Raw genomic sequence first — 12466 nt, forward strand, 5'->3', positions numbered from 1 at the left:
TGTTGCCATTAGATGGTACCAGACAATCAAACCAGAGAATTGAGGCCCATCACATTGTTGTTCAGCAAAGGATTGGCCTCCTCAGCATCATGTCTGTGTCTGGATCATACAGTTCATGCAATCAGTCTGTACTTTCACAGAAACCAACCCATGTACCAAATTTGCTGAAATGGACTCAGAAATATCCTTAAGATATGGTCTCACTTCCTATTCAATCATGTCTTTGAGTTATTTACACCTCATCATCAGGTCAACAATCTGGGAGGAGATGCTCAAAATAGAACCAGTCTGAATATACAATACAGTAGAAACTGACATCACTATGTACAATCAACAGACATCACTATGTGCACTGAATCAGGAATCAGAGAATAAAATGATTCCCCAACAGGTCAAGCACCCTGAGCACTAATGCATGAGCAGGTTTAGTCAGTGGATGGCACCAAAGGGTCACAGAACGGGAGATGCCTGGACTTGTGAATGTTTTGGACAGTTCACATATGTAGTGTGCCTTTGAGAAACCACACTGTGCCTGCATTTTGGCTGGTAAGCCCCTAAATAAACTGTAAATAGTTTTCTGGCTCCATAACAAATAAATCCTCTCTTTATCCAAAGTTTCAGCGTCATTCTGTTAATGAATCCTGACATTTTGTGAAGCAGTTCAGTGAGACAGTTTTCACAAAACCTGAACTAAAAATAGAAACCTCAGGATGAAAAGGTCTGGAGTCTCCACTGTATATCTTGAGCGTCTGCCTTGGTTCTCTCTTCCTCTCTGTGTCTCAGACTGAACCATAACAGAATCAGAACCATGACATCCCCAGAGGTTGCATTCTGTGCCCAGAAGGGGCTGAAGTCTCCTCTCTCACTCGTTCTGGGTCGAGCTGGGCCAAAAGAACAAACTGGGCAGTCGGTATGAGGAGCCTCTGCGGGCGGGGTCTGGGAGGGTGAGTGTCTCAGGGGCAGACTTCTTGCGGGGCCAGTCTTTAGGCACGGGCAGGAAGTCAGGGGCCTCGGTGCAGAGAGGGGTAGTGGGGGCGCTGGAGGTGCCGCAGGACACCAGTGGGTTCTGACTGATGGTAATGGCAGGGGGGAAGGAGCCGATCTTCTTGTTGGTGGCTTCCTGTGTGACACGCTCGTATTCTCGCACCTCATCCATGGTCATGTCTAGAGATGAGAGACGCACAGTCATACGTTACTCTAAATGTGGCAGTTTCTATGGAGGCTTCACTTACTAATGGATTTCCTCATAAATTTAAGGCTTGAGATCGGTGCGTTCTTCAGATATCGATAATCAAAAAAGTGTTCTCGATGATTATGGATCTATCTCAGATAGAAATAAAAAGGTGTCTCTTTGCTACGACAAACCATGTATCTATGGTGTGAAGGCAGATTTTCAGTGTCTTATAAGGAAGCGGCACTAGATGAAGCCGTTTTAACCTGAACGAGCAGTGGAGTTGTCATGTCAGAGTGTCATTATAAATTACAAAGCTAATAATTTCAGCCAATCATAAAAGTAAGCACATCAAATAAGATTCCCACAAGAGATATTTTGTGCAGCCTATAAATCAAAAGTTGATGCAATAGCTAATAAAAACATTATGAAAGGCTGGTCTCATATTAATAGTTAACTAAACATGATAATGTATCCCGTCCTGTCAAGACTGGGGCGGGCTACATCACATAAACATGGCCTCACAACGCAAATATATCGTTTTAATGAGCTATACTTGTTTATTAGTATTTAACTCGACTGGATGAAACATCTTCTGCGGCGTATCCATCTTTCACCGTTGAGCCTTAGCGAAACAAACTAAATAGTGTAACATTGCTCAGTCTGTTTAAATAAACTGGCGTGTTATAGGACGGATATAATATTAATGTTTTTGATTATGTTTAACGTGTTTGCCAGCCCTCCTCAGAAGGCTTAGAAGGGCTGCTTGTGCCTTCACAGCCTATTTCTCAACACGTTAGTGAAGTAGGGTGTGAGAGAGAGGTGAGCCAAGTTATTTAATTATAACTATAGAAGGCCTTGATTTTATATTGCACCCTTGTGGTTTTGAAAGCTTTGATTCCAGACTACATAATAGGCAGGAGGCCAACTGAATTAATTGCAGATCACACATATTAGCGTCAAATTTAAATGTTGGCTCATTTTGATATCGATGGCACAAAAACATATTGTGGAAATAACGTGAATCACAACGTTAATCAATAATCGATACATCAGTCTTGTTATTGCTAATAATTTCGATTTCAATGAGATGTGACATTTGACAACCATTATAACTGAGGTTTTAGAAGCAAGCATAACTAAGCTAAAGTTTTCCAGACCTTTGTTGCAATTAACCTGCATAAGCTCTACAGTGCATGTTATGGATACATGGTTTGGATGTGGAGTGTGACAGCTGCTTAAAAACATTCACAGGTATTGATGTGCATTCTACATAAAAAAACTGTTGTGGAGTGCCTTGGTAACTAACAACTGAGGGCGCTAAAGAAACAAAAAAAATTGACACGAGAATTTACCAATCCATTCATCAACCCAGGAAAAAGCCTGCTTGTGACCGAGCAGAAGGACATCCTTAACCATCTGAAGAGAGGGAAATTGAGAGAGAGAAAATGAGAGAGAGAAAGAGAGAGAGAAAATGAGAGAGAGAAATATCTGAAATCCTGACAATAACAAGAGCTGTGAGGATCCACAGATTAACAAGCGGTCCTGACCTTGTGAACAAACTGTTCCACGCGGGTTTGGAGCCCCCACACTTCAAACTTGACAGTCACCAGTTTGTAGGAGCACATGATGGGATCCTGGGTATCCCTCCAGTCCTCCTGCAGCATTCCCCTGAGTGTCTTTTCTGACCTGAAGTAGCGAAGGTCCTGAGAGGCAGGAACAAACGGTTGGTCAGGTGAATGTGGTGAACCCGGGAAACAATGCAAGTTCTTAGGGACAAAGATAGGCAATTCAAATAGTGGCTATGATTACATCCAAGCATTTTCATCAATCTATTTAGACTTATTCCAGTATCAAATTCATCATTTATATGTGTCCAGATATGTTTATCATAAGATAATGATTATAGAGCTCAGGAACAGTTTCCAGTGTGGTCTTCTGATTTTTGGGTCACCTGTAGAGCTACAGGTGACCCAAAAATCAGAAGACCACACTGGAAACTGTTCCTGATTCTGCCCTTCTTGCCATGGTAGAGGCTGCCCACCCAGAAGACACTAAAATACATGACAGAATGAATCTCCATGTGTGGGGTGGTTGTTTGCATAGTAATTCTTGTGGGAGAAATGCTCATATGGGGGACTGATGTATCCGAATATTTATGTTTCCATGTACTAATTGGTTGTGTACATAGTCATTCTTGATCATAAGATAATGAGCTCTATAAGTGACCCAAGAATCACACAAACGAACCTGTATTTATAAATCTGTATCAGAATCAGAAAGGTTTTTACTGCCAAGTAGGTTTTCACCTACCAGGAATTTTTTTGTGGGAGGTTGGTGCAAACAATAAACATACACAATAAACTATACAAATATTAGTTATTATACACATATTAAGTTATTAATTATAGGAAAACCTAAATCTAGAATATCTATGATCAGGGATCCATAGTGACTTTTGCCACACAAATCATGGTCTTTCTACCTTTTTCTCTTTCTTTTTCTCTCTCAAAAGTACAGAACCTTACAAAATAGGTTTAATTTGAAAATATAAAAAGTAAAAATATAAAATCATACTCATCATATTGTGCCAATATCTCACTACAAGGTGAATTAAGTCTGGATATATGTGAGGTTCTGGAGTGCCACTTAACATAGTCAGAAGACTCGAATAATAAACAGCTGCACCAGAACTGGTTGCACAATACCCTGTTTCACTTTCTAATGAACTGGGGAAGTCTAATTATAAAGCATCGATACCACACAATAGGGCCTCTGCTTGTCACTTGAGCCTTACATCAGTGGAACACTTCCTTTCAGGCCAATTAAGTCTGCTTTTGAATCCCACATTCACATCAGATGTGTGAAGGCCATGAATGGAAGCTTGTGTGCATGTCCTCACTGCCTCCAGGTGCGTGACCTCTAAGGACTGACATTTGCATCATAACTGATATCAGAGGAGAGTGTTATTGTTCGTCTAAAAGATTGAGAAATGAATGTTTGATTGTGATTGTGATTACCCTGTGGTTGATTAGGAGGGTGAAAATTGTACAAAGATTGCCTCCTACAGATCGTGACTCGGGTGCAAAACAAAACCTGCTAATTAATCCCCCTTAGTGAAACACTCTTTTCCTGCCATATGTCACGAGGAAGAAGGTGTAATGAGGTGCGCTATTCCTCAGCATCTTCATTTCCAGTTCCAGTCCAAATGTTTTGACCTCTGCAGCTCACCAGAATTCAAACATTTCAGTGTAGCCATAAATATAACGGTATATACCGTTTTATTTAATTGCTTTGCAGAGTAGAATAATGAATACTAGAGATAATCTGCTCAAGGGATTCCGGAACAAAGTATATAAAAAATATACCCCCAACCCCATACACAAACTAATGGATCTATTTTTATTTATTAGTTCCCTTATTATCACAAATAGATTTCTATTTTGAAACTGCTTGAAACTGATGATTTTAATTTGATTTGCTGTAAACTGACAAGATCTATTAATCCACACTGGATTGTCCGAGCAGGTATTGTTTCACCCTCGCTGAATAATGAAATAAACTAGAAAATGCATTTCCTGAAGGAAATACCAGTGCATAAAATGCAAAAGTTAAGAAAGTAAGAAGAAAAGAAAGAAGAGTGAAAGAAGGAAACAAGAAAAGAAAGAAGAGTGAAAGAAGAAAGGAAAGAAGAGTGGAAGAAGGAAAGAAGAGTGGAAGAAGGAAACAAGAAAAGAAAGGAAAGAGTGGGAGAAGAAAAGAAGAAAAGAAAGAAGAGTGAAAGAAGGAAAGAAGACTGGAAGAAGGAAAGAAGAAAGGAAAGAAGAGTGGAAGAAGGAAAGAAGAAAAGAAAGAAGAGTGAAGAAAGGAAAGAAGAGTGGAAGAAGGAAAGAAGAAAAAAGGAAACAGTGAAAGAAGGAAAGAAGACTGAAAGAAGGAAAGAAGAAAGGAAAGAAGAGTGGGAGAAGGAAAGAAGAAAAGAAAGAAGAGTGAAAGAAGGGTGGAAGAAGGAAAGAAGGGTGAAAGAAGGAAAGAAGAGTGGAAGAAGGAAAGAAGAGGGAAGAAGAGTGGAAGAAAGAAAGAAGAAAAGAAAGAAGAGTGAAAGAAGGAAAGAGCGGAAGAAGGAAAGAAGAGTGGAAGAAGGGAAAAAGAGAGGAAAGAAGAGTGGAAGAAGGAAAGAAGAGTGGAAGAAAGGAAAAAAGAAAGGAAGGAAGAGTGGAATTAAGAAAGAAGAGAGGAGAGAAGAGAGAACAAGTGTGGCTCTTGTTAAAGACAGTAAAGAGAGAGTGAAAACGGAAAATATTGAGAGAGAGAGATTGAGTGTGAGAGAAAAAAAAGTAGAGTATGGAAGGTGTCTCTTAATATTCCTAGTTATACAGTTGAATGGAGAGGGACAGAGAGAAGAGGAGCCTTGGGACCTTGGCGCAGGTGTCAGTGAAGCACAGGTGCAAGCCAGTTTAATGACCCTATTATGATGTCATAATGGCCCAATGTAAGTCAATGGGAAAATTTGTATTAGTTTTTCTTTAATATCTTAAAAAGTATAAAGTTTAAAAAAGTAAAAAATACATAGCATAAGTGTCCTTTACAAGACCTACGCGACAAAGTTTGAACGAAGTTTCTAAGTTAAGCGGTTCGAGCTGAATTAATCGCAGAAAAAGGTGAGAAGAAGAAGAAGAAGAAGAAGAAGAAGAAGAAGAAGAAGCCTAGGATTAACAATACAGGGCATTTCATGCACTGTAATAACAATAAAGTCCCAGTGAGGAAAAACTGCTGATTTTAATTGCATCCTAATCAGCATGCGATTTCATTAGCAGCCACCGACTGCCTCTGCCTGCCAGTCACTCACACATTACCATGCCTCTGTCAGCTTGAGTTACGGGCCTGGTGGAAAATCAACGATGACAGGCTCCTTGATTCATTAAAGTGTATTGATTGGCTGAACATTTCCCTTCTCAATGGAGGATACAGAGAGTAGGCAGGCAGTGAATTGAAAAGGTATTGATCCAACAGCAGGGTGTTCTCATTCAGAGGACGGCTGGAGGAAATACATAGAAACAGCCCTTCAGCACGGGGGGTGTCCATCTGAAGCTATGCTCACTGGCCAACGGCTGGACTTAAGGTAAATGTATGGTACTTCAAGCTCTCCAAGTTAGGAAAATTAGTCGGTGCACGACAGCCTCTCCGAGGTGCTCGGACAGGGTTCGGAGAGAGCGGTTAAAAATCGGAGAGGCTTCCCCTGTTTCCGACTCCGTGAATCGGAGTAGCATACATTTCGCTTAACTGATCTCTAAAGGTGTCTGAGGGTCTGTCACGGAACTGAACACGACCACTGCAGGTATTCGTGAATGACTGTTTTATTTCGCGAATGGATTGACAGCACAAACAAACAGGGATACCGAACGGCAACACAGGGCGCGTTCGCTCCTCGGTAATAGTCCAGCCCAGGAGGGGCGCAGGCTCACAGCACTGCTGAAAATAAGGCACGGGTTCACAAGAACCCGGAAACAAAAACAAAGAGCCACGCTCTTAAAGAAAAGGACTAATATAACAAAACCCAGGAGGGTTAACAAAACACAGGTCTAACTCGGACAGGGCTAAACAAAACCGGACAAAAACAGAAGGGAGCATTAACTAGACGATAGCAAGCGAAGATAGAAACTCTTACGGTCAGTAAGATGAGAAGAACGTTTGGCAACCTGTGATGTGCGATACCAGACACCGAGTGTGAGGTGAGTGGAGTATAAGAAGGGACTGTGACAAGTGTATATGATTAGTCCTCGTGAACACTTCTCGGGACTCTCGGGAATGGGCAGCGGTTGCAGCTTCCATCGCCATGGCACAGGCAGCACAACCAGCCACGAACCTACGAACTGACTCGGCCATGCCATGCCACCAGAACCGGTCTTGAAGAAGCGAGAGGGTCACATTGACCCCTGGATGACCTGTGCCCAGTGAGGTGTGTGCTGATTTGATGACCTGCTCTCGCAGGGACGCAGGAAGATAAGTCTTTCCGGAGGGGGTGCCCGGCGGAGCAGGATCTTGCTGCTGCGCTTGGCGAATCTCCTCCTCCAGGTGCCACTGAATGGGGGCGACGATCAGGACCTTGGGCAGGATCTTCTCGGGCTCCTCCGTGCTCACCTCACTCTCGTGGAGCCGTGACAACGCGTCTGCCTTCTTCGACCCGGGTCGGTATGAGAGAGAGAAGTCGAAACGAGTGAAGAAGAGAGCCCACCTGGCCTGCCTGGGGTTCAGGCTGCGGGCCTCTCGGATGTACTCCAGGTTCTTGTGGTCAGTGAGCACGGTGAAGAGGAATCGAGCCCCCTCAAACCAGTGTCGCCATTCTTCCAGGGCGAGCTTCACCGCCAGGAGTTCACGATCCCCAACATCATAATTTAGCTCCGCCGGGCTGAACGGCACATGGGTGGAGCCGCGATGGTGACCCGAAGCGCTGGGAGAGGGCCGCCCCCGCTCCTGTCTTCGAGGCATCTACCTCCACGAGAAATGGGACCTCCGAATCCGGCAGGGTGAGGATGGGGGCGGTTCCGAAAGCATCCTTCAGCAGGGTAAAGGCCGCGACGGCCTCAGGGTTCCAGGGTAAGGACCTCGGCTGGCCCCGTAGTAGAGTGGTTAGGGGCGCTGTGATTTGGCTGTAACCTCGGATGAAGCGTCTATAGAAGTTTGCGAAGCCGAGGAAGCGCCTTCACCGTCTTGGGTTGGAGCCAGGTCTTGATTGCGCTCACCTTCCCCTCGTCCATGCTGATGCCAGCTGGGCTAATGTAGTGGCCCAGATACTTCAGCCGGTCCAGGTGGAACTCACACTTCTCCCTCTTGGCGAAGAGGTGGTGCTCACGAAGCTTCTGGAGGACCTGGGAGACATGCTGGATGTGTTCCCTCTCGTTCCGGGAGTATATCAAAATGTCGTCGATGTAGACAATCACAAATCGATTCAGGTACTCCCGGAACATGTTGTCCATGAAGCTTTGGAATACGGAGGGGGCGTTGGCCAAACCGAAAGGCATCACGCAGTACTCGTAGTGGCCACTAGGGGTGATGAAGGCCGTCTTACACTCGTCCCCCTCGCGTATTCGGATGAGATTGTAGGCGCTGCGAAGGTCCAGCTTCGTGAACACCTGAGCCCCCTGCAGCTGCTCCATTGCGGACGGGACGAGAGGAAGAGGGTAGCGGTTCTTGACGGTGATGGAGTTGAGGGCTCGGTAGTCGATGCATGGCCGAAGTCCTCCCTGCCTCTTCTTCACGAAGAAGAAACTGGAGGCCGCCGGGGATGTGGATGGCCGGATGCAACCCTGCTGAAGCGCCTCCTGTACGTAGTCCTCCATGGCCTTCCTCTCCGGAAGGGCGAGAGGGTAAACCCTTCCTAGCGGCACACACCCACCGGGCAACAGGTCGATGCAGCAATCCTCCGGGCGATCAGGGGGCAGGCGAGATGCCCGCTGGGAACAGAAAACATCAGAGAATGATGCGCACGGAGAGGGAAGCTGATGACTGACCTGTTTGGTGGTGCTCTCCACCGTGGTGGCATGCAAGGCCAGACGTGCGGGGGTGGAGAAGGACCGGTGACCCCGAGGTGGCGCCGTGGTGGGGCGTGAGACGATGGGGCAGCGGTTGAAGCACTCGGCGCCCCACTCTTTCACCTCTCCGGTCTCCAAATTGAGCGCGGGCGAATGTTTGAGAAGCCACGGCCGTCCGAGGATGAGGTTGGCCGTTCACTCCTCCAGAACGAGAAATTGGATCTCCTCCTTATGGAGAACGCAGATCTTGAGCTGTAACGGAGAGGTGAACTGCCGCACCTGCCGTCTCGTGACGGGTGACCTGTGATAGAGTGCAAAGAGAAAGAAGTGGTGCTCGGGATGCGTTGGAGACCTAATCGCTGACATAAAGACCCTGAAATGAAGTTGCCTGTGTCAATCAGGGCTTGGGCTGTGAGGGAAGTAGATGAAGTGAGAAGTGAGTATGACTGGGGAACATAAGGGGTTACACACTTCAATCTTTGGTGGTCTTGAACTCACCCCGGATCGGGTGGGACGAGTTGGACACTCCGTCACCACGTGACCCTTACCCCCACAGTACAGGCACAAGCCCTGCGAGTGGCGGCGAGCTCTTTCCTCCGGGGAAAGTCTTAGTGTGTCAATGTGCATGGGCTCCTCCTCGCCGCTCTCTCTACCCCTGGTGGGCTGCCATGCGCGAAGAGAGGAGGGGATGGGCCACTGGTCCTGAAGGCACTGCTGTCGCCGATTCAACACCCGAATGGCGAGCAGAATGAATCTCTCGAGGCCGATCGTGTCGTCGTAGCCCGCCAGCTGGAGCCGTAGTTCTGGTTCGATCCCCTGGCGGAAGACGGTGATCAGGGCAGGCTCGTTCCAGCCACTCTCACTGGCCAACGTGCGGAACTGCTGCGTGTACTCCTGAAAAGACATCCTGGAGCCCTGCTGCAAATGAAGCAGCTGGACCTGCGAAGAGGAGTCCCCCTCAGGGACGGCGAACACCTCCCGGAAGTGGTGAATGAATGCATCGTACGACCCCATGGCAGGTCCCTCCTGATACCACACCGTCTCTGCCCAACGAAGCGCCCGACCCTGGAGAAGGGAGATGATGAAGGCGATCCTCGCCCTCTCTGACGGGTAGCGATGAGCCTCCATCTCGAGGATAAGTGTGCACTGGAAAAGGAAGCCCCGACAGCTGACTGCCGACCCAGCCCGTGGGCAGGAACCGGGCAGGAACCGGCCTCGGAACTGGCTGAATCCATCCGGCTCTTGGTCTGGTATTCTGTCACGGAACTGAACACAACCACTGCAGGTATTTGTGAATGACTGTTTTATTTCGCGAATGGATTGACAGCACAAACAAACAGGGATACCGAACGGCAACACAGGGCGCGTTAGCTCCTCTGTAATAGTCCAGCCCAGGAGGGGCGCAGGCTCACAGCACTGCTGAAAATAAGGCACGGGTTCACAAGAACCCGGAAACAAAAACAAAGAGCCACGCTCTTAAAGAAAAGGACTAATATAACAAAACCCAGGAGGGTTAACAAAACACAGGTCTAACTCGGACAGGGCTAAACAAAACCGGACAAAAACAGAAGGGAGCATTAACTAGACGATAGCAAGCGAAGATAGAAACTCTTACGGTCAGTAAGATGAGAAGAACGTTTGGCAACCTGTGATGTGCGATACCAGACACCGAGTGTGAGGTGAGTGGAGTATAAGAAGGGACTGTGACAAGTGTATATGATTAGTCCTCGTGAACACTTCTCGGGACTCTCGGGAATGGGCAGCGGTTGCAGCTTCCATCGCCATGGCACAGGCAGCACAACCAGCCACGAACCTACGAACTGACTCGGCCATGCCATGCCACCAGAACCGGTCTTGAAGAAGCGAGAGGGTCACATTGACCCCTGGATGACCTGTGCCCAGTGAGGTGTGTGCTGATTTGATGACCTGCTCTCGCAGGGACGCAGGAAGATAAGTCTTTCCGGAGGGGGTGCCCGGCGGAGCAGGATCTTGCTGCTGCGCTTGGCGAATCTCCTCCTCCAGGTGCCACTGGATGGGGGCGACGATCAGGACCTTGGGCAGGATCTTCTCGGGCTCCTCCGTGCTCACCTCACTCTCGTGGAGCCGTGACAACGCGTCTGCCTTCTTCGACCCGGGTCGGTATGAGAGAGAGAAGTCGAAACGAGTGAAGAAGAGAGCCCACCTGGCCTGCCTGGGGTTCAGGCTGCGGGCCTCTCGGATGTACTCCAGGTTCTTGTGGTCAGTGAGCACGGTGAAGAGGAATCGAGCCCCCTCAAACCAGTGTCGCCATTCTTCCAGGGCGAGCTTCACCGCCAGGAGTTCACGATCCCCAACATCATAATTTAGCTCCGCCGGGCTGAACGGCACATGGGTGGAGCCGCGATGGTGACCCGAAGCGCTGGGAGAGGGCCGCCCCCGCTCCTGTCTTCGAGGCATCTACCTCCACGAGAAATGGGACCTCCGAATCCGGCAGGGTGAGGATGGGGGCGGTTCCGAAAGCATCCTTCAGCAGGGTAAAGGCCGCGACGGCCTCAGGGTTCCAGGGTAAGGACCTCGGCTGGCCCCGTAGTAGAGTGGTTAGGGGCGCTGTGATTTGGCTGTAACCTCGGATGAAGCGTCTATAGAAGTTTGCGAAGCCGAGGAAGCGCCTTCACCGTCTTGGGTTGGAGCCAGGTCTTGATTGCGCTCACCTTCCCCTCGTCCATGCTGATGCCAGCTGGGCTAATGTAGTGGCCCAGATACTTCAGCCGGTCCAGGTGGAACTCACACTTCTCCCTCTTGGCGAAGAGGTGGTGCTCACGAAGCTTCTGGAGGACCTGGGAGACATGCTGGATGTGTTCCCTCTCGTTCCGGGAGTATATCAAAATGTCGTCGATGTAGACAATCACAAATCGATTCAGGTACTCCCGGAACATGTTGTCCATGAAGCTTTGGAATACGGAGGGGGCGTTGGCCAAACCGAAAGGCATCACGCAGTACTCGTAGTGGCCACTAGGGGTGATGAAGGCCGTCTTACACTCGTCCCCCTCGCGTATTCGGATGAGATTGTAGGCGCTGCGAAGGTCCAGCTTCGTGAACACCTGAGCCCCCTGCAGCTGCTCCATTGCGGACGGGACGAGAGGAAGAGGGTAGCGGTTCTTGACGGTGATGGAGTTGAGGGCTCGGTAGTCGATGCATGGCCGAAGTCCTCCCTGCCTCTTCTTCACGAAGAAGAAACTGGAGGCCGCCGGGGATGTGGATGGCCGGATGCAACCCTGCTGAAGCGCCTCCTGTACGTAGTCCTCCATGGCCTTCCTCTCCGGAAGGGCGAGAGGGTAAACCCTTCCTAGCGGCACACACCCACCGGGCAACAGGTCGATGCAGCAATCCTCCGGGCGATCAGGGGGCAGGCGAGATGCCCGCTGGGAACAGAAAACATCAGAGAATGATGCGCACGGAGAGGGAAGCTGATGACTGACCTGTTTGGTGGTGCTCTCCACCGTGGTGGCATGCAAGGCCAGACGTGCGGGGGTGGAGAAGGACCGGTGACCCCGAGGTGGCGCCGTGGTGGGGCGTGAGACGATGGGGCAGCGGTTGAAGCACTCGGCGCCCCACTCTTTCACCTCTCCGGTCTCCAAATTGAGCGCGGGCGAATGTTTGAGAAGCCACGGCCGTCCGAGGATGAGGTTGGCCGTTCACTCCTCCAGAACGAGAAATTGGATCTCCTCCTTATGGAGAACGCAGATCTTGAGCTGTAACGGAGAGGTGAACTGCCGCACCTGCC

The 12466-nt window shown here is 48.6% G+C and overlaps 1 protein-coding gene across 1 annotated transcript in view; it reads right to left on the reverse strand.

The window, feature by feature from the left end:
- Positions 1–862: 862 nt before the first annotated feature.
- The window catches only part of pitpnc1a (phosphatidylinositol transfer protein cytoplasmic 1a), a gene marked incomplete at both ends in the record, with an annotated part of 46533 nt that continues 34929 nt past the window's right edge, over positions 863–12466 (reverse strand). The window contains 3 exons of the mRNA XM_080856528.1: positions 863–1164; positions 2527–2590; positions 2722–2877. Coding sequence (XP_080712654.1) covers positions 863–1164; positions 2527–2590; positions 2722–2877 — 522 coding nt within the window. The remainder of the gene's footprint in view (positions 1165–2526; positions 2591–2721; positions 2878–12466) is intronic.

This window comes from Sprattus sprattus (assembly GCF_963457725.1).
Source record: "Sprattus sprattus genome assembly, chromosome: 18".
In the NCBI taxonomy this organism is placed as follows: domain Eukaryota; kingdom Metazoa; phylum Chordata; class Actinopteri; order Clupeiformes; family Clupeidae; genus Sprattus; species Sprattus sprattus.